The following is a 24,893-nucleotide window of genomic DNA, read 5'->3' as shown; positions in this document are numbered from 1 at the left end:
TCCCAGTAAGGGATGAACAGGGTGGCTTTAGGAGTGGCAGAGGATGTGTGGAGCAAATATCTGTAGTGAGACAGATAGTGGAGAGGGCTTGAGAGAAGGACTATAAGGTGTTTATGGCATTTATGTATCTGGAAAAAGCATACGACAAAGTAGATGGAGTAAGATTGTGGAAGGTTTTGGGCAAGTACGGTGTAGATGGTAAGCTACTATGGTCAGACTCAAATATGAAGTCCGTTTGGGTGGGGCCCGAGGGGGGATTTCCCTCTCTACAGCTCTGCCGCATCAACCCCGGTACCTATCTCTCTCTCTGTCATATGTCAGCTATTTACTATTTGAAATTGTATATTAAATATTCTGTACATATTAAATACATTAAATAAGGCTATATAGTGCTATGAATGTGTCGCTTTTTAGGATAATAGCAATGATTTGTATAAATTCCACACCACGTGACAACGTCGCTTTCCGACGTTGCCAGAGGTCAAGGACACCCACCTCAGACTACAGGTGACCGGTCACTTCTTCCCTGATCCCCACCCATGATGGCAGCTACTCCGACTCGCTCTCGTGTGCTCCACAGTCGGGAGAAAGAACTTATTTACAATGTGAACAAGTATTTTTTAGAAGAAAGATCAGAGAGAGGACTTATGCCTACTGGGGAAACCTCCATAAAAAAAAAAAAACACACCAAGACTTTTACCTCAGTGGTGGTGTGGAAAAAAGGTGGAAACAATATAGAAGAAAACACAACTTATAAATATATAAAAACTTTCTCAATCAGCTGAGAGAGAGAGAGAGAGAGAGAGAGATAGGAGGATTGGCAGAGCTGTGGAGAGGGAAATCCCCACGCGGGCCCCACCCAAACGGACTTCATATTTGAGTCTGCCCATAGGTGCCGTCAAGAGTTTTTATGATGGCAGTGAGGCATGTGTAAAGGTAAATCGGCCTCTAAGTGAATGGCTCACAATCAATGTAGGCGTGCGACAAGGTTGTGTGATGTCCCTGTGGTTGTTTAATATATATATATATATGGATTGGGTGATGAGAGAAGTAAAAACACGAGTAATGGAGTGATGGATGGCATTGGTAATGAATGGTGATGGATGGAATATCTCAAATTTGATATACACTGATGATGCAATGTTACTTGCAAATACCAGACAAGAGCTTGGTAGGCTTGTGCAGAGTTTTGCTGACTTCTGTGGCCATCATGCCTTGAGAGTAAATGTAGAAAAGAGTAAAGTAATAGTTACTGGGAGAGAAGACGACTCTCAGTGTGATGTTACTGTGAATGAAGAGAGGCTGAAATTGATGACAGAGTTCAAATACCTGGTTACAGTGATAGAAGAGAGAGGAAAACGTGCAAAAGAAGTGGAAAGTAGTGACATAAGGAAGGAAAGTAGCTGGTGCTATGAAGGCCTTGATAAGAAACAGAGGCCTGAGTGTTGCAGCTGCGAGAGGCTTACAGGAAGGAGTGTTAGCGCCAACTTAACATAAGGATGTGAGACTATGGTGTGGGACAAAAAATGAAAAGTCAAGAGTGAAAGCAGTGGAGATGGGACTGTGGAGGAATGTATGTGGAGTACAGAGAGAGGAGAGGATAGGGAATAATGTAATTCATGAAAGATGTGGAGTGAGGATGTCTGTGTACTGAGATTGTATGGTCATGTGGAGGGAATGGATGATGACAGAGTGGTGAAAAAGGTATATCTGAGTGAATCTAAGGAGGGAGGAGGTGAGGTAGGCCAAGAAGATGGTGGATGGATATGGTGGATGAGTGTGTGAGGAAGAGAGGTATGGAAGTTGGTGAGGCTAAGGGACTGACAAGACTTTAAGCTGGCTGGATGAATTTTATGTGGAGAGGCCCATACCCAGGCATTTGGTACCCTTTTTTAACATGACAGCGTTCAGATTGACACTACCAGATAGGTACTGTGTATGTGAAACTACAGAATGTGATGAAATTTTTTGTGGCCTATCTGATGGAGTCAGGATTTCAAGGGCTTACATTAGCGTTTCACGTGGTCATGGACACACATCTGTTAGTTGTGTGTGGAGGCTGGAATGCCTTTCCACTGATTTTTATGAAAGTTATTGGGAAAACTCTTTTCCTTCCTTCCTCTTCTGTTATTCTTTCCTTCACTCTTTCCTCTTTCTTCTGCCTACGGGGGACTTTACACTCCCTCTTCTGTCTTTCCTTCATTCTTTCCTCTTCCTTCTGCCTAAGGGTAACTCGCCACTGAGTGACAAGCCAAATGGTTTCCTGTACACAAGGAAACCATTTACTACACCGGGTGGTAACCATATAACCAAATTATGGCGCCTGGTGGTTTATTGGGTAATTAAGGTGCTCCAATCGGACTGAGCTTGTGAAGGTTTACATCCAAGGGGTGGTTGGAGTTTATTGCTCACGTAATGCCGCTCAGCGATGAGTGAGGCTGGTCACTCCCACCTTAAATGTCAGGACAAACTTGCCTAGCCCCGGGTTCCTACGCTCCTCATGGGGCGACATAGGACTGGATGGTGGATGGATGGATGGATGGATGGATGGGGAAATCTGCTTCAAAATCTGAACAATTCAAGATCTGATGACTTTCACTGGCATGCATACTCACTGGATGTCGGGTATGCCTGTCTATAATATCTGTATTTGTATCTGTATAATTCCATACTAGGTCCAATGCAAGACTGGACCTTCTTCTGGGGAGGTGAGGGAGTGGGAGAACAGCTAGAATTAACTCCTCCCTATGCTAGTGAAGTATGAATGAGGATGGGGAGTATGAAACTGTGATACATGTGAATCCTGAAGTACTGAACTGTAATGGCTGTGATGGTGTGCTACCACTGGCTGAACAGCAGGGTACAGACATAAACATGCATTTCAGGATATAGTGTACTACCAGCATTCCCTTTAAATGCCTGCCATGCCCTAGGTTCAAACAACAGACCTGAGGGAAGTGTACTGTGAGACAAACACACAACTAATCGAGCCACTGCTGTTTCCTGTACTACTGCATCACATCGTATCACCTATAAAGGCTTAAACATACTTGCGTGAGTCTGCTTTGGTCCCCTAATGGTGACTTTATGCCTCTTGATCTCTGACAGCCTCCTTATTCAATCCCTTATTCTTGCAGTTACAATCTGTGATCTCGTTTCAGGTCTTCTTAGGCTTGCCTCTTACAACCCTTCCTTTGATGTTCACGCTTCTTTTCTGTACCTAAATGTTGTCTTCCATCCTCTCAAGATTCCCAAACCACCTCAATCTACCCCTCCTCATCACAACATCAATAATATATTAAGGTATTTATCATATTTATTATCGTATGTATTGCTGTATATTTCAGTATTTATTATTATATTCATGTACTGTAGATGGATATGGTGGTGTGGGTGTACTGGTCAAGGAGAAATGGGTGGAATGTGCCATGAGTGTAACTGATGTAAATGAAAATATTTATAGCAGTACAAGTATTGTTTGGTGAACTTATGATTTCAGTTACATCAGAGTATGCTCCACATGTTGGCATGGATGATGAAGAAAACTACAGGGTCTGGGATGACCAGATACAGTCACGATTGCTGTGATACGGTTGTCAAGTGAAACTCTATTGTGTAACAATTATCATATACCTCAAATGACCACATAACTTAAAATCTGTAAAAACCTCATCGTTTTAGGCTTGCCCTCGGTGCTCCTCAGCAGCACCATACTTTCCAGGAGGAGTAGCATCTTTGCTGGACATGATTTCTAAGTCACAAGTTTCAGTAGTTCAACATTATCACTTCAGTTGATATTGCACCCTGCACTATTTGTTATGCAAATGTACTGTTAGCTGGTGATAGCAACAGTGTTTCAATGGCCTTTCATACAGAAAATGGGACGAAAGGCAGATGATCAGAGTGAATGTAAACAATGGACTTCTCTGAGGCAGCTGTCGCAATTATTGTTCACACGAACTCGCAATCATTTTTTTATTGTCGGCAGGTGGAGGCGCCCATCATCCACCCACTCAATGTAGGGATGCCTCGGTCTCTATAATGAGTGAAAGGCCAAATGGTTTCCTGTACCCAGGAAACCAATTACTAAGCTGGGTGGTAACCATATAACTGAGGTATTTGGTCGGGTTAAGTGTCCCCCAGATTCCCCTATCTAAAATCACTTAATCATGGCAAATGTTTTGGAGAGCCTGAGAGGGCCCAATACCTGCCCAGGGCCCAAACCAAATGAACATGACAGCGTTCAGATTGACTCTATTGGATATGTTTATGTGAATGTTTTTTGGTGTATCATATAGAGCCAGGATTCCAGGGGATTAAATGAATAGTTAATGGAAGCATGGCCCATTGAACTGGGCAAACCTGGGCTGTCTGGATGCTGCTACTCCTCACCCTCCCCTAGGGTGGGAAAGGAGATTGGGATGATGATGACGATGATGATGATGATGATCCTAAAAAGGGGATCTAGCTTTTAAATTTATCATTGTAGCAATTTATCACACAACAAACTGATGTACAACAAGACTGGACTGTACATGTGGTTGGTGATGTGAAAGATGATGAGATTATAGTTTTGGGTGGGAATTTAAATGGTCATGTGGGTAAAGCAGCTCAGAGATATGAAGGGGTGCATGGTCGATGTGCACATGGTACAAGGAATCTGTAGGGGGAAAGGATACTCAAATTTGGGGGGGGAGTGAACATAACTGCATGCAATACACATTTTTGGAAAGAGAGAATAAGCTGATAATATTATCAGACTGGAGTTAAATGTACCCAGATTGACCATTTCTTGGTCAAGATGACTGATACGAGGTTAGTGAAGGATGTTAAAAGTTACAGGAAGTAAAGAGTATGTGCAGCAACACAAATTACTGATGTGACACGATGCTGAAGGAGTGGACGGTACAGAAGATGACCTATGCATGCAGGAGGAAAATATGGAAGTTGAAAAACCAAGCAGTAAGGAATACCTTCTCTATTGAGATGAGTCTGTGGCTGAACAGGGAGCTGTAGACACAAGTTGATGAGCAATACAGAGCTCTCAAGAGCAATCTCTTGAGAGTTACTGATTTAGTGTGTGGATGGACAATGGGCCTTCCAAGACATAAGGTAACATGGTGGTGGGATGAGGGTGTAGAGGCCACAGTTATTGAGAAAAGGCTTTTCCAGGAATGGAAAAAGGGAGGTAAGAGAGGGGAATACCCAGCTGCCAAGCACAGGGTCAGAAAGGAGGTATACAGGGCAAAATGTTTCAGATGCTTTCACTGGATAACCTAATTAGTACTGAAAGGAAGAAGAGGTACTTAAAGTGCCAAATCAGACGAAGAGGGAAAACAGGGATATCATAGGTGAGCAGTGTCTGAAGAGTAATGAAAGAAAGACAGTGGTGGACAGTGAGGATATTAAGGACGTCTGGAGAAAGCATTATAACTGGCTGCTGAATGAGGAGTTTAACTGGAACAGTGAAGGTATGGAGGCAGCAGATCCAATGTTTGGCCCATGGCTTTTAATTGATGCTGCTTCTGTGTGCAGGGCAACAGGCAGGATGAAGTTGGTGCTGAAATGCTGAAAGCCTCAGGTTTAGTTACTGATTTGATAAATTCAATTATATATAAATGATTTGTCCCAGATGACTGGCTGAGGAGTGTGACTGTAAATGTGTATATGGGGAAGGGTGATGCCCTGGAAAGAAGAACATATATGGAGGCATAAAGCTTTTGGACTAGATAATGAAGGTAACGGAAAGAGTTCTATACGGTATTACTGTATACGAGAAAGAGAGAATATCAATGAGATGTAGTTTGGGTTTGTGCCTTTCAAACTGACCACTCCAACAGCTTCAGAAAAAATATATATAAGAAAGAAAAGGGATCTGTGCTTTGTTTTCACTGATTTGGAGAAGATCTTTGACAGAGTCACTTAGGAGGTGGTGAAGTGGGCAATGAGAATGCGTGGTAGAGTGAAAGGAGATCTGAGTGATTACTTTTCAGTGAATACTGGCATGCATCAGAGGTGAGTCTTGAGCCTCTTACTGTTTGTCATGGTGACTGAAGCTCTCTCATGGGACTCTAGAAATGGACACCCATGGGAGACATACACTGATCATTTGCTGCTGACTGCAGAGAATGAAAGGGAGGAACAGGAATGATTTAGGATGTGGAAAGGTGGAATGGTGAACAAGGGTTTGAGAGTAAATGTGGATAAAACAAAAGAGATGGTATCGGGGGCCGGTGGTAGTACTGTCAAAGCAGAGTGTGGCCATGTACACTTTGCCACAAGTGTGTGAGAAACTACTGCATCTGGCGTAGTGCTTGTGATAAGCAGATGCATAAGTGATGTAGCTGTATTAGAGGTATGCTGTGAAATAATGCTGATTTTCTGTGATGTGTTGGGGAGACGATGTAGTGACTGAAAGTTATGAAAGGACTCACGTTGCTAGAGTCCCGAGCGTGTGGAGGAGTTCTGTCATTTGCAGGACATCTTATGTACTGGAAATGAATCTGAAGATAGCATCGTGGGTAGGGTAAAGAGTGGTTTGAGGAAGTGCAGGGAGCTGTTGCCTCTCCTATCAATGAGAGGACGTCCATGCTAAGGGATTCTTGTATGTAGCATGTGATAGAAGTGTAATGCTGTATGGTAGTGAGACCTGGGCAGCACAGGAAGAGGATATTCATAGGCTCAAATGTACAGAAATAAAAATGATTGAAGTGTAGTGTGTCTTTGAATGTGAGGAGAGGAAGGGTTGGACTTGAATATATTGGTGCTGTAATGAGGCGGGATTGATTAAGATGACTTGGACATGTTGAGAAAATGGGAGATGAAAATTATGTACGGGGAGTGACGGAAGTGAACACTGAGGGTAGGTTTGTGGGGGGGGGGGGTGAAGACAAGGACATAGGATGAGACCTCACGGATAAGGGACTGAACAGGGAGGCTGTCAGAGACCAAGCAGTGTGGAAAGCCATCATCAACTGAACAAGGTTGAAGCATGTTGGAACCTTTATAAATGATACCAACAATATAATATGAAAATCAGTGGTATAATGAGTTTTTAAAGATGACTATCAGACCAGATTTTCAGTAGTTTTGGAAGCTGACAAAAACCTAATCTTTAAAAGTTTGTTTTATGGTACTATACTTTTGTACATTATTTACATAGACACCTGATAGCACAACCAGTAAAGCAATAAGGCCACAGTGTACTGTAGCCTGTCTACATAATGTGCTATGTTCATGTTCAGGAGGTGGCCAGAGATTTTTCTATCATGTTGAAGCTACCAGGGGCATTGGTCCATTTCCTACCCTTTAATATTCTGGACTAACAGTATCCTTGCCTTTGGTCCCCATGCTTGGAAGCAGGCAAAATGGGAATTGACACATTTTTTACATTACTAAGCAATTTATGTTGATATGAAATGCATAAATAACATACAAAAGGATAATAAGCTGCACTCTGTAAAAGAATAACTGAGAAAGAGGTGTTAGAAAGCCTATTAAGCTCACAAGAATAAGACCCACAAGGTGATGTTTCACTGCATGCCTGTAGGTTCCCTGAAGGGCTAAATGTGCAAACAAAAGCTAAAACAGTAATGGCAATACAGTAGTAACAGTTAGTCCTATGGTACCTGCTGTGCAAAGTCAAGGCCCAAGACCAAGTTACCACAGTCCAGAATATTAAACATTAGGTTACCAGTCAATGTTCCTAGTGGCACTACACATTCCATATGCCTCTTGAGGGTTCAAACTTGTGTGTAGTACATGACCATCATCCTGAGAGACATCATTAGACCTCCAGCTTCCTGTCCAGCTATGGATACTCTAGAGAAATACTGAAGAATAAACTTTGGCACTTTGTCAAGTAACTGCATTTCATACTACAACACTGCTGCAATATTAATGTCAGGTAAGCAGTTGCTACTGGATAGAGAGAAATGGTAATCACAAATGTTAATGGTGTTGGCAAATACCAGTATTATATATTAAGATGTCATGGAGAAAGTACTAACAGTCTGTGTTGTAAAAATCTGTACCTTCTTAAAATTCTCATCTATTTCACTGCTCACTCTGAGTTAGGTGACTGACACACTCAACTTATATGTTCATAAAAAATGTAAATGCCATTAAAATAATACAATGTCCCTAAACTCTATTATCATCCTATGTTAAGTATCAGTGAAACAGTTGCTACCTAAGGCTCATATGAACATAAACCTTGTGAACTGCTGGCTGAAGTTGTCAATCTCCGGCAGTCCACCATCATCCTTTGGTGAATAAGGAAGGAAATAAGAGACGTTTGTATAACTGGGTAGAGGAGTCTGTGTTGTAAAAATCAGTGTCACCATGTGAAGGCATCCCCCTCCAGAATCATCCTCATGTTTAAACACAACAACTCAAAATAAAAAGCTCTAGAGCTTTAAAATGGAAGAGAATGCATATTTTCTTTTTTTTTCTTACAGCAGTATTAATTAACTAACAGATTTGTTGCTACTGCCAAATGTATAACTTAATCTGGTAAACCTTTCAAACAAGCACAGGATATTTGATAGAAAAAAATTAGCAAAATAAAAAAAATTACAATTACATACAATAGTGCTCAAACACAGTCAATACTAAATGACCACTAAGGAACAGTAATGAAAAATATAGTAGATACATAGTCATATATGCATATTACATACAATAAAATTCCAATATGGAATCTGATTAAAACCTACAAAATATGGTACACATCATAACACATCTCTATATGTATTTACAGTTTGGTTCGTAATTCAGTAAACATGTCAATTTAATCTTTGTAATGGTCCCATGTTTATTCCTCTGTATGTAATTTACTAGTTACTTTCAATTTCCCACTACATGTTATATGAGGCTGTTCCACAGGTCAATGAAAGATTATGTGCAGCAATTCATAATCTGACGCCTAAAGCCAGCCCAGGAGCAAGGAATGTAGATGACCACTGATTTGTCATCATCATCACCATCATCATCCGGACCTCCTTTCCCACCCTAGGGTGGGGTGAGGAACTAATTTGTCATAATTAATAAAGCAGCATCTCACACCAATGTATACAGGCCATGATAAAATGAGTGAAAAATTACTTTAAAGCTGACAACATGACTATAAATATGAGAAAGCACATTGTATACTAAAACAACTCTGCCATTTATTAACTACCAATCTGTACAGCCCATTATAAAAAGACATTTAAAATGATAAAAAAGATTTTTAAAATAATACAACTCTGTATTAAGATACCTGCATAAAACAACATATACATAAAGCACACCCACTCACAAAAATAAAACCTTTACAAAATTATAATGACAAAACCTCTGAGTATAGTAGGGAAATATATTATATACATTCAGTCCACATTATATGGCATTTGTGAATGTAGACATTATAGCTATGAAGGGCCAAACTCAAGAGAGATGGAGGTCTGATGCAAGAGCATCTGAGAGAGGGTGGTCCTGTGTGACTGATGGTACCAGGCTTGAGGGACCAGTTGTTCCTCCCTCCTCCATCTGACCATTTGACACGCTGGACCCACACGACTCCTGATGGTGGCTGCGTACATTAGACAAAGTTTCTATGACCTGGGGGGGTGGAAAGGTCTTTTTTAGACTACTTTTTGATATAATGCTAAATGCTGTGCAAATCACTCCTAAAACTGAATGCTGTGACTTTATGAATCGTCAAGCTATTAAAAAACATCATCATCATCATACGGACCTCCTATCCCACTCTAAGGCAGAGTGAGGAGTAGCAACATCCAGACAGCCAAGTTTCCCCAGCTCAATGGGCCATGCTTCCATTCACTCACCATTCAAGCCCACAGAGTCCTGGCTCCATCAGATAGGCCAAAAGAAAATTTCACCATGTTCTGTAGCTTCACATATACCTATCTGATAGAGTAAAAGAAAACATAAGAAATACAAGCAACAATGATCTCTCAGCTCACAACATCTATACAGGCTGGGCCAAAAGTCGACATACAGTACTGATCAGGTCATTTTTAGTAATAAACTTTGTACAGTAATACAATTTTTTTTTTTCTAATGCATTATTTCTTTTTATTACAAAGGTACTGAGAATGATAGCAGGGAGTCTGAGTGAAGAACAAAGAAAGTGGATTCTGATGCAGTACTGGAAGACTGAAATTGCTGAGAAGGTGTGCAGAGCATGGCAAGAGGCATTTGACACTATTCCACCACCATGTCTGACAATTTATCGCATCAGAGACAAATTAGATGCAACGGGTTCAGTGGTTAATATACCAAAATCTAGGCGTCCTCAGACGTCTGTGAGAGAGGAGAATGAGATGAGTCACCTTGACATTCGTGAACAGTCTGAAAAAGTCCAAGTGACGTGCATCTCATGAGTTGTCCATATCGTGAATGTCCTTGCGACGCTCAATGCGTAAATTGAAATTAAAGCCGTACCATCCAAGCCTCTTACATGGCCTTCTGACGGACGAATCAGACTGTCGGACTGGGGGAGGAGGTGGCTCAATCAGTAGAGAGGTGGCCTGTAGTCCTAACGGACCCGGGTTCAAATCCCGCTGGGGCAGGGAACAGTTTAAAGATTTGAATTTCATAAAAGTTAGACTTTACTGATCTACCAGAAGACACGCCGACATGTCATAAAAATACCCCTGCTAATACCAATACACTAGTCCTGTATGAGACAGCCCTAGCATGTATTCAATATGGACAGTGGGTGTTAGCGCCGAAGTGGTGACATGTAGAGGTGTGCGGTACGTAGGAGGACTACTGGGCCTTGAAAGCAGGCTGTGAAGCCTATGCCCAGAGTCAGACACAATTTAAAAAAAAAAAAAAAAAAAAAAAAAAAAAAAAAAAAATCTGTGAGGTAATGCATAACCAAATTTCTCACTAACCTGACTTTCTTGATAAGATCATCTGGTTTGATGAAGCCTGTTTCAAGTTGTCAGGCCACGTGAAAAGACATTTTTTTTCTTTCTTTCTTTTTTTTTTTTTTTTTTCTTTTTTTAATGCAAGGAAGAAGGAACCAAAGGCCAGGAGCCCACAAACCATTCCTTCCAAGAAAAAAAACAAAAACACAAAAATGAGCCAAATTCAAGATCCATTCATTTCGAGATGCCTGGACACACTGCGTTTGAAAGACTGGAGATGAGATCATAGGAAGTAGGATATACAGACAATGGGCAACAGTTCCAGAGTTGACCTGTTGCATAAATGAAGGACTGAGAGTAACAGTTAACTCTTGCATTAGAGAGCTGGACAGAGAAGGGATCAGAGTTCATTGCTAGATGGGTGCTACGTGCCCATCATAGAGGTGGAGGAATGCAAGCACACAGTTCAGACAAGCAGTGACCATTGAAGTAGCAATAGAAAAGGTGATAAAAATGCAACAGTGAGGCAAAGAGACAGAGGTTGAAGGCATCCAGTAACAAGAAGAGAGTTAATGTGACAAAAAGCCTTTGACTCCAACCTACTGAAAAGAGCTGTATAGGGGAGCCTCCCCACACATGAGAGTTGTACTCTATGGAGGGGCGAATAAAACCCATGTATAAAGTCAATAATTGTGCAGGTGTAAAGAAGGTATGGAGTTGGCATACCACACCTAATCTCTTGGAAGCACATTATAAATGAGATGTAATATGATCTTTCCAAGATAAGTCATGAGTGAATGAAACCCCAAGCACATTCAAGGATGATGCAGGATTAAGTTGGATATTCTTGAACATTAGTGGGTACTCCTGTGGAAGATTTTGTTGGGTTGACAGGTGTAAGAACTGAGTCGTCGATGCCTTAAAAACAACAAGGTTACTTTTACCCCAGTCAGAGATACGAGCCAAGTCACACATTAAGTGTGCCATAGCCTCAACCCTTGTTTGATGAAGTAACTGCTGAGACTGACATTGTGGGAACCGAATGGAAAGGTGAAGGGTGGAATCATCAGCGTATGTGTGGATAGGGTTAGATGTACGGCTTAGAAGGTCACTGATGTATAAAAGGAAGAGAGTTGGTGATAGGACAGAGCCCTGAGGAACACCACTGTTGACAGATCTAAGAGAAGAACGATGGCCGTCTACAACTGCAGCTACAGAATGACCAGAAAGGAAGCTATAGATGAAGGCACAGATAGAAGGCTAGAAACTGTAAGAGGGCAGTTTGGAAATTAAAGATTTATGCCAGACTCGATCGAAAGCCTTTGAGATGTCAAGTGCAATGGCAAAGCTTGCACCAAAGTCCCGAAAGGAGGGTGACCAGGTGTCTGAAAGGTAGGTGAGAAGATTGCCAGTGACGTGTCCCTGATGGAACCCATACTGATGATCAGAAAGAAGGTTGTGATAGGAAAGATGCTTTTAAAATTTTTCTATTAAGAATTGACTTGAAAACTTTTGAGACACAGGATGTTAAAGCAATTGGACGATAGTTAGAGGGTTGGGAATGGTCACCCTTCTTTGGGACTGGCTGCATGACAGCAAACTTCCAGCAAGTAGGAAAGGTACAAGTTGATAGACAAAGGCTAAAGAGTTTACCTTGGCAGGGTTTAAGCATGGATGCACAGTTCTTGAGGACAACAGGAGGGACTCCATCAAGCCCATATGCCTTGTTAGAATTGAGGCCAGTGATGGCAGAAAATATATCAGCTAAAGAAATTTAAATGTCAGCTATGAGGAAGTCAGAGGGGGGGAAGTGATGGAGGAACAGCACTGGAATTGTCTAGGGTGGAATTGGATGAAAGGTCTGAGCAGAGATCTGCTTTATCAGTAAAAGAAATAGTTACAGAGCCATAAGAGTAGAGAAGAGGAGAGAAGGATGATGAGGTAAAGTTGTTAGAAAGGTTTTTGGCAAGGTCCCAGAAGGAGTGGGAAGAATTCGATTTGGAGAGTTGAGAGCATTTACACCCACCGCAAAAAACTTTGATACTTTCCTATATTTAGCAAGAAAACTTCAACATCACATAACTCTGATAGGCAAAAAAGTCACTTTAAAGTGATGTTTTTGCCTATTAGACTTAATATTTTTTACTTTTCTACATCACTCAAGAACTTTCCATGCATCTTAGAATATGTCAGGTGAAAATATAACACTAGGAAGACGCAAGGAAGAAACTGAGAATTTATGCAACAAGAGCATCAACAGTATACATCCTCCCCTGATGAGAGCTCAGTGAGCACTGGCAAGTTTAGCGCATCAGTGAGTCTGGGAGTGTCCAGGGTGTTGCCAGATGTACATTAACAGCCAGATTAACTCAGAAGATGGTTGGAGTTGAGCCTACCTTTAATGTGTTTTTCATAAGTCTCAGAGGGGTGATGGGATCAAGGTTTTTTGAAGAGGGTGTAGTATGGATGAAATTATTTTTTGCAGAGCAAAGAACAGACTGGACAATGATGCTATCACAACTGAACTGAACCAGCCAGGCATCACTGTGTGGGGTGGACTGTCCAGCGATGGTGTCATGGTCCGTTTATTTATTTTGTTTATTTATTTTTTTTAAAATAAACTGTGGATGATAACAATACCTAAAATGTTGCACAACATGGTGGTGCCACAACTCACAACCAGAGCTGACTTTGCCAAACTGTTCTTTCAACAAGATTGGGCCCCTCCTTGTAGTGCTTTGACAGTATGGAGCTACCTTGACAACACCTTCCTACAGTGCTGGATTGACAGCATTGACTGGCCACCATGTTCACCCGACCTGACACTTATGGACTTCGTTTGGGGGAACGTAGTAAAGGAGGTTTTTGAAAGGAAGCTCCCCACACAGTGGACGAACTGAAGAGTTCACCTTGCCAGCATTTGCAGACACTGATGCTAACCTGAATTTGTATGTTACTGTGTATCACAGTGTCAGGGGCAGGTTCTATGAATGTTGCAACGTTGACGGAGGACATTTCAAGCACCGAAGAGACTGAACATAGCCCGATCAGTATTGTAAACCTACTTTGGGCCCATCATGTTTATTAAATGTATTGCATGACAATGGCAGAAGTTCGTATAATTTATATCGTATACACTCGTTTATAAAGGCTCCAACAAGCTTGCACGCGTAAACCTTTGTCACCTAATAACGGCTCTCCACACTGCTCGATCTCTGGCAGTCTCCCTATTCAGTCCCTTATCCCAGAAGTCACACTCTATGACTTCATCCTTGGTCTTTTTCGGTCTGCCTCTCGCAACCCGATCCCCGACATTGACACTTCTCATCTTCCGCACCCAACTGTCATCCTCCATCTTCAACATGCCCAAACCTTCTCAATCTACCCATGCTTATCACAACACCAATATATATAGATATATATATATATATATATATATATATATATTTATATATATATATTTATATATACATATATATATATATATATATATATATATATATATATATATATATATATATATATATATATATATACACATATATATATATATTTATATCTATCTATATATCTATCTATCTATATATATATATATATACATATATATATATATATATATATATATATATATATATATATATATATACACATATATATATATATATATATATATATATATATATATATATATATATACAGTAATCCCTGTACTTTCCAGACACCCACTTTCCGGACTCCCCACTTAACGGACATTGTGTGCCTGGACCTTTGGAACCCAAAAATGGCCAAACAAAAAAGAAAAAAATCCCCTCCAAAATCCAAATTATTCCCACCCATAATATGAAATTGCCGTGCACCGCCCGCCACTAGGCAGCTGTTTACACCATGGCCCCTTAGCCCCTTCCTTCCTCCCCCCTCCCCAGTCATGGTAGCCATTTGGTATTTTTCATTACCAAATGTGGGCCAATTTGGTACTGAAAAGTTCGTTTGGTAGTGAATCAGCATGATCCATTACCAAACAGATTTTTCACATGTATGAAGATATAGAGAATGGAGATGGTGGACTGTCTGCTTTCTTTGATTAATCTGCTAGCATACACAGCACAAAAATAAACATGCTGCTGATTATAAGGAGAGTGATAATTTCAATTTGTACATATAATTAGTATTAGTACAGTAGTAGTACTTGTTCCCTAGGCAGTCTGGCTGAACAGCACCGAGTCCCTTAGGAAGGCCATGGCCGAGACCGGGCTTTCCCACAGAGCTCTCAAAGAGTGTATGTTGTGTTGTTTGCGTAAGCGATGGTGTGCAATGCAGTCTTCCATAATGTGCTTAATAGTATGGGGCGCTGTGTTGCATCCTGGACAGGCATCAGGGACGGGGTCATCCAGCCTCTTTTGGTAGCTTAAGAGGGCTGGATGGTGCCCACACCTCAGCCTGGCCAGGTGGACCCTGTCCTCACGAGGGAGATAGGATTCAGAAGGATGGATATCAGGAGGCCGTGCATGCAGGTGTGTGTTGTCTTTAAGTGACTGAATGGAGCGGCAAGTGGTCTGAGTGTGGATATGCTTCTGGAAGCTGGTCTGAGGTGGGCGAGGGGGGAGAGATGACAGTATTTGTGTATGGTATCGTGTGCTGGGTGTTGTTTTGATGTTCCATGGTGTGGGTGGATGTGCTGCCATGTAATACATTACATGCTGTGGGCTTGTGAAGGCTGCAGCAAGAAACTGGGTGCCGCTCATGTCTAGGTGATCCTTGACTTTGAGGACTTTGGTTTCTTGGTGTAAGTGGTCTGTGGGTGTAGTAGCTGTGCAGCCTGTGATTATTTTTAGGGCCTTGTTCTGAATGGTCTGTAGAGTGTTGTAGTGTGCTTTGGAAAGAAGCCCAGGCAAGGCTTGCATAATTCATCACTGAACATATGCATTGTTTGTATACTGTGGTGGTGGTTTCTTTGTTGTGTCTGAATGCTGTATGGGCAATTGACCTCAAAGCATTGAGTCTTGGTGTTATTTTATTTTTAATGTTTGTAATGTGTTGTTTAAATGACACTGATGTATTATACACCAAGGATTTTGTATGTGTGTGTGTGTGTGTGGTAGGGGAATGTTGTTTATGGTGAGGTGTGGAATGTGACTGTGTTCTGCTGTCCAGTTTGTGAGAAGGGTCACTGTAGATTTGGCTGGGGCTATTTTGAGCCTGTTTGTGGTGAACCATTCATGTAGTGTGTTGAGGTAAGGTTGAATGATGTGTGCAGCTGTGTTTGCGTTTTGGTGCGTACATGTAAGTGTTGTATCATCTATGTGTATCTGTGGTGTGTGGGTATGTTGTGCATGTATAGCTTAAAGAGTGTAGGGGACAAAACAGACCCTTGGGGGACGCCATTTGTGAAGTTTCTGATGTTCAAAGACTGACCGGCAAATGTTACGTGTGCACATCTGCCTGCTAAGTAGTTTGCCGGCCATCTTTTTGTGTTATTGTGCATGTTTGTGTTGAGTATTTTGTTTGTGAGGTTTTGGCAGGGGATGGCATCAAAAGCTTTGCTAATGTCTAGTGTGATTAGGAGTGTTCTGTGTGGTGGCCTAGCTGAATTCATGCCATCAAAAACTCTCTGTGTAAGGTCTGTAAGAAGGGTGTTTGTGGAGTGTAGTGGCCTAAAGCCACGTTGTGACTGGGCTAGGGGAATGTGAGGTGTGACTAGTTGTAATACTAGTCGTTCAGTGCCTTTGGACGGGGTGCAGAGGAATGTGATGGGGCGGTGTGAGGAGCGTAACGTGGGGTCTTTGTTGGGTTTAGGGATAGTGATGATATGGCCATGCTTCCAGATGTTGAGTATTACGTTGAGTGAGTAGCTGTAGTCTGATATGTTGGTGAGTGCTTGTATGCCTTGTGGTCCTAGGTGTTTAAGGTGAATGTTGCTTATGTTGTCTGGTCCACAGGCAGATGAGTGCTTGAGGCTCTTAATGAGGTGCTTCGTCTGGCTGTAAGTGAAAGGTGCGTAGTCTGGGTCTGTGGGGAACTGTCTCTTACGCCGGATGATACGTTGGTCCTTGGGATGGGGGTTTAGATGGCTGACTTGTGAAAAGTGATTGATGAGAGTGTTTGCTTGTTGTTTGTTTGAGGGTATGGTGTCTGTTGTTGTGATGGCAGCATGTGATTGTGTGAAGCTGCTGTTGGAAAGTGTGATGCTGTTTAGTGTTTTGTAGAGTTTGCTGATGTTTGTTTTGTGGTCAAGTGTTTGGAAGTAATTTTTCCAGTTTAGTGTTTGCTGTTCTGATATTTTATTGTTTATCTGAGTGTTGAGTTCTTGTATTTGTTGTACGGTGTCTTGTGTATGGGGTGTTGAGGAGTGTCGCAGTGTGTCCTGTTGTCTGATGAGGCCTTGAATTTCTGGTGTGAAGTTGGGGTTGTGTCTCTTTCTGCTGCCTCTAGGGATGTGTCTTTTGTCTGTGTTTTGTATAATTGTATTGAAAGTGTGCACAGCAGTGTTGATGTTTGTGATGGGTGTATTGTTTAGTGTTTCGAAATGTTGTTCTGTTTCAGTTACAAAGGCCTCCCAGTTGGCTCTCTTATAATTAGTGTATGTGTGTTTGTGGCCAGCTGGGGTGATTCTGGTTTTGGTAGTGATGATGACTGGGAGGTGATCAGAACCTAGGGTTTTGACCACTCTCCATGATGTAGTGGGGGTGAGGTTTGGGGAGCAGATTGTGATGTCTGGAGATGATGGAAGGAAGAGGACTCGGTGTGGGATATGGGTATGTTGATCTAGATTGTTCAGTATGAAAAGATGATCTGTCTGGGATTGTAGTACCAGCCCTCTGTCTGTGTCAGGGTTGTTGACATGCCAGGCCGACGACTTGGCATTGAAATCACCACCCAGGATGATGTTGGGTATGTTAGTGATGTGGTGTGTCTGTGGGGAGTAACTGTGTGGTACTGTGCGGGACAATTGGGGGGGAAATGTATGTGTTAGCGATTGTTATGTGTGATTTGTTACCAGTGCGTATTTTAACTGATTATATTTCTGTTGTGGTGTCACGTGGGGGGAGAAGTGACTTTGTGTGTGCACTGGTATCTGCAAAGTTCATGGATTTGTGTACCAGGGTGATGAGTCCACCACCACTGCCGTCGGCCCGGTCATGTTGAATGGTGGTGAAGTTATGAAATGTCGGTGTTTTCTATGCTCTGTGTAGTTTTGTTTCTTGTAAGATGGCAATGTGTATGTTCTGTTGTTTGATGAATTGTGTGATTTCTTGTTTTTGGTGTTTATGCCATCTATGTTTAACTGAAGGATGTTTATGTTGTATGTGTGATGTGTGAAGAATAAATGCTTCCTCTAAGAAATTGGTAATGAAAAGTTAAATTTGGTAATGAAAACTGAGGAGATTGGTAATGTGGCCGAGTTCAGATCTGGCAACCCTGTCCCCAGTTACTGTCTAAACTTCATTCAGGGAAGACCTCCATTGCAGTGGATGTCACATGTGCTCGTTTTTTAAGAATAAACAGTGAATAAACAACAATATCTCACCACTACACTACATGGGAATTTACAGTGTTGTGCAGTGTTAAGAAATTAGAATTTAGAGTGCAAAGGATTAAGTGTGGAGTGAGTGTGGAGTGCCAAGTGGCAGTTGAAACTGGCAGTTGAAACTGGCATGGTGCAATTAAGAAGAATTTTCAGTGTTAAACAATTATTACTCACAGTGCAAAGAATTAACCCTTAGACTTACCAATGACGACCTGGGTCGTCATGCATTTGTCAACCTCTGACGTCAGTATGACAACTTTGCCCGTCATCCGATGTAAGCTCTAAAGAAATATTTAGGGAGTCGATATTTTTGTTGGATGATAGGCAAAAGTGGGTGGCGCTAAGCCTGCCACAGCTGGTGCGTGCGTTCTCACTTGGTTTGCCTGGCTCAGTGTGGTGTGAGGTTCCTCACAGGTAGGATTTACACCTCTTAACTTCCCGCCAAACACTTATGCTCCTTTTTCTCACGTATATATGCAGCGTTATTATTTAAGAAATTACAACAAATAATGCATTGCTGGAAAGGAAATTTATTCTGCTACGTATTGAAGCAAAAAATATTATTACTTCTTAAATAGTTTTTTTGAGGCGAATATTTTTTAAAGGACAGTGTAACTCTTTAGCATGTCAGCTAACTTCTACTCACTTTTTTTGCATTTTATTTTGTATAAATTGTCTTTCTGAACAATGTACGACAGAGCAAATGTCTTCATCTCCAAAATGAGACCAAAGTGGCCTTTCTATGATGAATAGTAACTTTCCTATGAGCGTTAGAGGTAAAATATCTCTACGGGACTGTCCTGAAAGCTTTCAAGCAAGAGTTACGCACCACAGCTAGAATTTACGCTCACCCCTTTACGGGATAGGGGTAAGTGTAGCACAACACTGGATTACTATACGTGCTTCAAGAGCATTTTCAAAACTACCAGAGCCTTAGAGAGTTAGAGGAGGTGGCCACAGACGTGCTGTTAGTACAGTACCCTGTACACTGCTAGGCCTAAGTATTTTCCATACTCACTTCTAATTCCTCATTCTCTGGTTTCTTTTCATTTATTTCATGCTGTATGTCCATTATTGGTGTGAATAGGGTCTTAAATAGGTTTAAATAAGTGCTATGCATGTCCGGTAGGGAGTTATTTAGGTGGCTTTCAAAGTCAGGCTGGGTTAGGGTCCCTAAGTACCAGTCCAGGAGCCAGGGGCCCACTTTCCGGACATGCCTTTGGCTCTATTACATCGGACAGTGGAGGGATTACTGTGTGTGTGTGTGCATATATATATATATATATATATATATCATTCATTCATTCACTGCCAGACGCCATGAATCCCAAACGGGGTAGCCAAGGGCTTAGAGTTAATTGTTTTACAGGGAGGGGCACTAATCCTCCACCAACCCCACTTGACACGTAGGGAGAACGTTAAGCCAACAGCATCTGGTGTTCCCAGGAGGTCACCCATCCCAGTACTAACCAGACCCAACGTTGCTTAATTTCGCTGATCGGATGAGAAGCGGTGTACTCAACGTGGTATGGCTGTTGGCCATATATATATATATATCCCCGTACTATCCAGACGCCCACTTTCCGGACACCCCACTTACCAGACATTTTGGTCCCGGGATTCAGTTTTCCCAAAATTGCCCCAAAATCGCAAAAAATTAGAAGAAAATCTGACTTTTCCCCCCCATAATTTGAACTCAGCGCGCGCGGCGCAAACCAGCTGTGTTTTGGTGTGTAGTTCTGCTGCCGTCCACTAGAGCGCCCCTGCATCCTCCCCACTTACCGCCCGTCTCCTGCTGTGAGCGCATGCTCGTCATCATGGCCGCCCACGTGCTTGCTTTTGTGGTGGTGCCCTACCTGTTGCAGGCTCTCCTGCCTCTTGTTAGTGTGTGTGATGATGGCCCCGCTGGCTGAGAAGAGGAACAGAATGATTTTGACTCTGCAGAAGAAGAGGGAGATATTGGACAAGGTGGAAGCGGGATGGTCAACCTCATGCATCCTCCATGAATTCAACCTGGCCCGATCTACTTTGTTTGATATCAAGAGATCCCGTGACAAACTCATGCAGTACACGGCTGACTTCTTGTCAAAGAACAAATGTAACATGGAGAGGAAGATGATGTTTACCCCCCGGTATGCTGAAGTTGACCACTCCACGTTGATTTGGTATCAACAGCAACACGCTGCTGGTGTGCTGGTGCGTGGCACGGAGCTGAAGGCTGCTGCTGAGAAGTTCGCAAGGCTTCATGATGCCCCAGACTTCAAGGCATCTGAGGGTTGGCTCTTCATGTTCAAGTTACAACATGGCCTTACCAACCGTAAGTCCCATGGCGAAGCTTTGGACGCCAACGAGGATGAAATAGAGGAGATTTGGCACAAGGTGAAGGGCTTGATTGACAGGGAGGGCCTCACTCTCGGTCAAGTCTACAACGCTGATGAAACTGGTTTATTCCATCGCTCTTTGCCAACGAACACTCTAGCCGAGGAGACATAGAAGCGTGTACCTGGCTGCAAGCTCTCCAAGCAACAGATATCTGCTTTGTGTTGTGCCAATGCTAACGGCATGCACCGGCTTAAGCCCATTATTGTTGGCCGTGCAAAGCAGCCTCAGTGTCTCTGTGGGGCGATGGATGTCCTTCCTGTCACTTGGTACCATTCTTTGAAGGCATGATTCACTGCCCAGATCTTCAAAGACTGGTTCCACCGCCATTTCATCAAGGAGGTCATCAATTATGAAGACACTGGGAATCCTGCGCGACCAGGTAAAGGCCCTCCTTCTCCACAATAATGTACGTGCCCACCCGTTCGACAAGGACTTGATGGCTGAGAATGGGCGCATTAGGTGCATGTTTATGCCACCTAATACGACTGCTCTTATCCAACCAATGGACCAAGAAGTGATCGTGGCAATGAAGAGGCTGTACCGAAGGAAGTTCCTGGACAAGGTGATGGTTGTTCTCGAGGACGAGGACGAGCGCAGGGAGGGACGGGACAAGCGAGGCCAGCGGACATTGGAAAACCTTCGCTGCTACAACATCAAGTCTGCAATCTACAACTGGGCCAATGCATGGAAGGAAGTCCCTGTCAAGACTCTAGAAAATGGTTGGTCTCGTCTGCTTCTCGGAACGGATGTGGAGCATGATTTCCTAGGTTTTGACGTGGATGACTTCCATGCATGTCTACATGCGCACGGCGATGATGTTGATGTGGACGAAGTGCGTGAGTGGTTGGATGACGACAAGGGCGATCCTGGGTATCAGACCATGTCCGATATCGAGATTGCAACTTCAGTTGCAGGTGTCAGTACCCAGCTTGAAGATTCCGACGCGGATGGTGACGATGATGCGGAATCCTCTCTTCGTGACACTACTCCAGCCATCCCCAAGCTGAGCGCACTCCGGGAACACGTAGAGTTCGCTCTCGACTACCTGGAACACCCGGACTGTGACAGGGAGATGGGGCCCTTGGGACTTGTGGAGGAAGTGCGCACTTTGAGGCAGCACATCATTAATCACCAAAATCGTTGTTCCTTGCGTCAATCAATCACTGACAGCTTTTCAGACCCATGACCCCTGCTGTGCCCAGCCCTGGCTCCACAGCATTGCCTCCCCAGGACAGGCCCTCATCCTCCGAGCCACAGCCCAGCACATCAGCCACGGTGGAGTCACTACTGAACGTGAGTTTGCACCTCTCTTCAGAGTTGTCTGCAGTGGGAAGTCCATCACCACGACCCAGCGACGCACCCCTAGGCCACCTGCATCAGTTACTCTCAGACTCTGACAGTGAATAAACAGCAAGAACTCACCACTAGACCACACGGGAATTTACAGTGTTGTGCAGTGAAAAAAAACAGTGGTAGTGTTAAGAAAGTAAAATTCTGAGTTCAAAGACTGAAGTGCAGAAAGCAACACTGATTTTATTGACATTCAATGGAGCGCAAATTAGACAAGAGTGTGTAGTGTTAAGAAAATGGATTTAAGAGTGGAAAGACTTAAGTGCAGAGTGCAACACTTATTTCATTAACCCTTTAACCGTGGGCATTGTTTTGCCCCGACTGGCCTCTCCCGCGGGGGTTCCAGCCAAAATGTAAACAAACTTTAAACCTTTATAACTCTGCACAGAATAAATCTAGAGCGAAAAATGTGGTACCATTAGAAAGTACTAACCTTCGGCTTTGCAATGATGTAGGTTTCATGATTTCATTGACTATCACTGGATGGGCAGTGCCATTAGAAGTGAGCGATCTAAAATCACTATTTTTCGCTCACACACCATTACCTTCACTCACACACCATTACCAAATGCCAACCTCATTCTGATAATAATACTATAAACATATATGAACACTGGACATACGATAAACACCCACTCTGTGTTCACTGAGGCAGGTAAAAGGCACTGTAATTGCCCGCACTTCACTGCCACATCAGCAGTGTTGTCACTCACACAGCTGGACAGATACTGATGCGTGTTTGGTCAGGGGTGGGGTGAGGGGCCCTGGGGGTGGGAGGTGGGGGCCCGGGGGGGGGGGGGAGGTAGGGGTCAGCTGGAGTGAAAGAACTTAATAGCTACTCTCCCTTGAAACAATTGGCGCACGGAAAAAACGTGCAGTATTCAAAATATTCACAAACATTCGAGAATGACACCCGCGGTTTGGTCCAGTTTTTGCAATGTCATTCTGGGATGACACCCGCGGTTAAAGGGTTAAGGTGCAATGAAGTGCAAGTAAGACTAGAGTGCGCAGTCTTAAGAGACTGGAATTCTGAGTGCAAATGACTAAGTTCAGTGCATTATTTCATGTACAGTGTACTGCAGGTGCTTCAGGTACTCCTTTTTACTGTCAGAGTCTGAGAGGAGGCGGGTTATTCACTGAGATGGCCAGGGACTTGTTGTAAGTACCCAGAATGTTTCATATTGTACTGTATTTTCCAAACTTACCTCTAAAACCTCATTTCACTCTTTTATGTCCCTTATTTCTATGCATGTGCAGTAGGGAGGTGTTTTTCTGAGTTAGGCTAGGTTAGGGTCCATAAGTACCAGTCCAGGAGCCAGGGACTTGTTGTAAGTACCCAGAATGTTTAATATTGTATAAACTCACATCTAAAACCTCATTCTCTGTTTTTTATTTCATTTATTTCAGTCTATTATTTCCCTTATTGGTGTGAATTGGGTCTTAAATAGGTGCTATGCATGTCCAGTAGGGAGTTGTATAGGTGTTTTTCTGAGTCAGGGTAGGTTAGGGTCCATAAGTACAGGTCCAGGAGGTTGAGGCCCACTTTCCGGACGGGACCACTTTCCGGACATGCTTTTGGCTCTATTGCATCGGACAGTAGAGGAATTACTGTATATATATAGTGTGTGTGTACAGATAGATAGATAGATAGATAGATACAGTAATCCCTCCAAGATCTGACATAACTGAGTCAAAGGCATGTCCAAGACTTGGTTTTGTCTGGGACTTGGGAAAAATGCCCCTGGACAGGTACTTATAGACCTGAACCCAACCTAACTTTGAAAGCCACCAAAATAACTCCCTACCGGACATGCAAAGCACGTACTTAAGACCATATGCACACAAATAAAGGACAGAAACCATGAAATAAATGAAAAGGAACCAGAGAATGAGAAATTAGAAGTGAGAGTGGAAAATATTTAGAAGTGTACAGGGTACTTATGACATGTCTGTGGCTGTCACAAAGATTAACCCCCCTCCTCTATGGCTCAGACAGTGGTGAAGGTGCACTTGAAGCACGAACAGTAAGCCAGTGTTATGCTGCACTTATTCCTTTGCACTGTGAATTATAATTGTTTAACACTGCACATTCTGTTCTTACTTGCACCATGCCAGTTGCAACACGCCAGTGTTGCACTCTGCACTTAATCCTTTGTGCTCGGAATTCTAATTTCTTAACACTGCAGAACACTGTAAATTCCCATGCGGTCTAGTGGCAAGGTATTGCAGTTTATTCACAGTTTATTCACAAACATGAGAACGTGAGAAGCCATGGCGATGAGCTTGCAGTCATGACAGTAGGTAGGCAGAAACTGGGGAGGATGAAGAGCTGCTCTAGCGAACGTCGGCAGAACTATGCGCCAAAACACAGCTGCTTGTCACTGCACGGCAAATTCAAAGTAGAGTTGAAAACATTTTGTGTAATTCACCGGGTCGGTCAGGATCACTTGATGGTCGTGATCGTCAGCTTTTACCCTCCCGGAAGGGAGCTGAGAGCTCATATAGTCCGATCTAAGGGCAAGGCTGTGACCTTCACACACGCACACACCCGTCCCCTTGCTCAAGGGGGACAGTAACCACCCACTTCGTCAGTGAAACTTTTCGCAACCTGAGCGAGGCGCGAACTCCCGTCCACCAGTTGGCAAGCGAGAGCATTACCACTGCACCAGCGAGCGGTGTGTGTATGTGTGTGTGTGTGTGTGTGTGTGTATGTGTGTGTGTGTATTTACCTAACTGTGATATACAGGAAATGAGCT

General features: G+C 42.9%; 1 protein-coding gene and 1 non-coding gene across 2 annotated transcripts in view; both read right to left on the bottom strand.

Moving 5' to 3' along the window:
- Positions 1-9,428: 9,428 nt before the first annotated feature.
- Positions 9,429-24,893, bottom strand: part of TBC1D5 (TBC1 domain family member 5) — a 119,566-nt gene continuing 104,101 nt past the window's right edge. Inside the window, exon 16 of the mRNA XM_080280835.1 lies at positions 9,429-9,603. Within this exon, the coding sequence (XP_080136961.1) occupies positions 9,430-9,603 (174 nt within the window). The 3' untranslated portion in view covers position 9,429. The remainder of the gene's footprint in view (positions 9,604-24,893) is intronic.
- LOC145410867 (5S ribosomal RNA) lies at positions 19,827-19,945 on the bottom strand. Its single transcript, XR_013899320.1, has one exon. It is a non-coding gene; the product is annotated as a 5S ribosomal RNA (ribosomal RNA).

This window comes from Coenobita brevimanus, chromosome 86, assembly GCF_032717465.1.
Source record: "Coenobita brevimanus isolate Jiangsu-jjx chromosome 86, ASM3271746v2, whole genome shotgun sequence".
Classification (NCBI taxonomy): Eukaryota; Metazoa; Arthropoda; class Malacostraca; order Decapoda; family Coenobitidae; genus Coenobita; species Coenobita brevimanus.
Note: the sequence above shows the minus strand (reverse complement) of the source record. Positions and strands in the feature narration are given on the sequence as shown.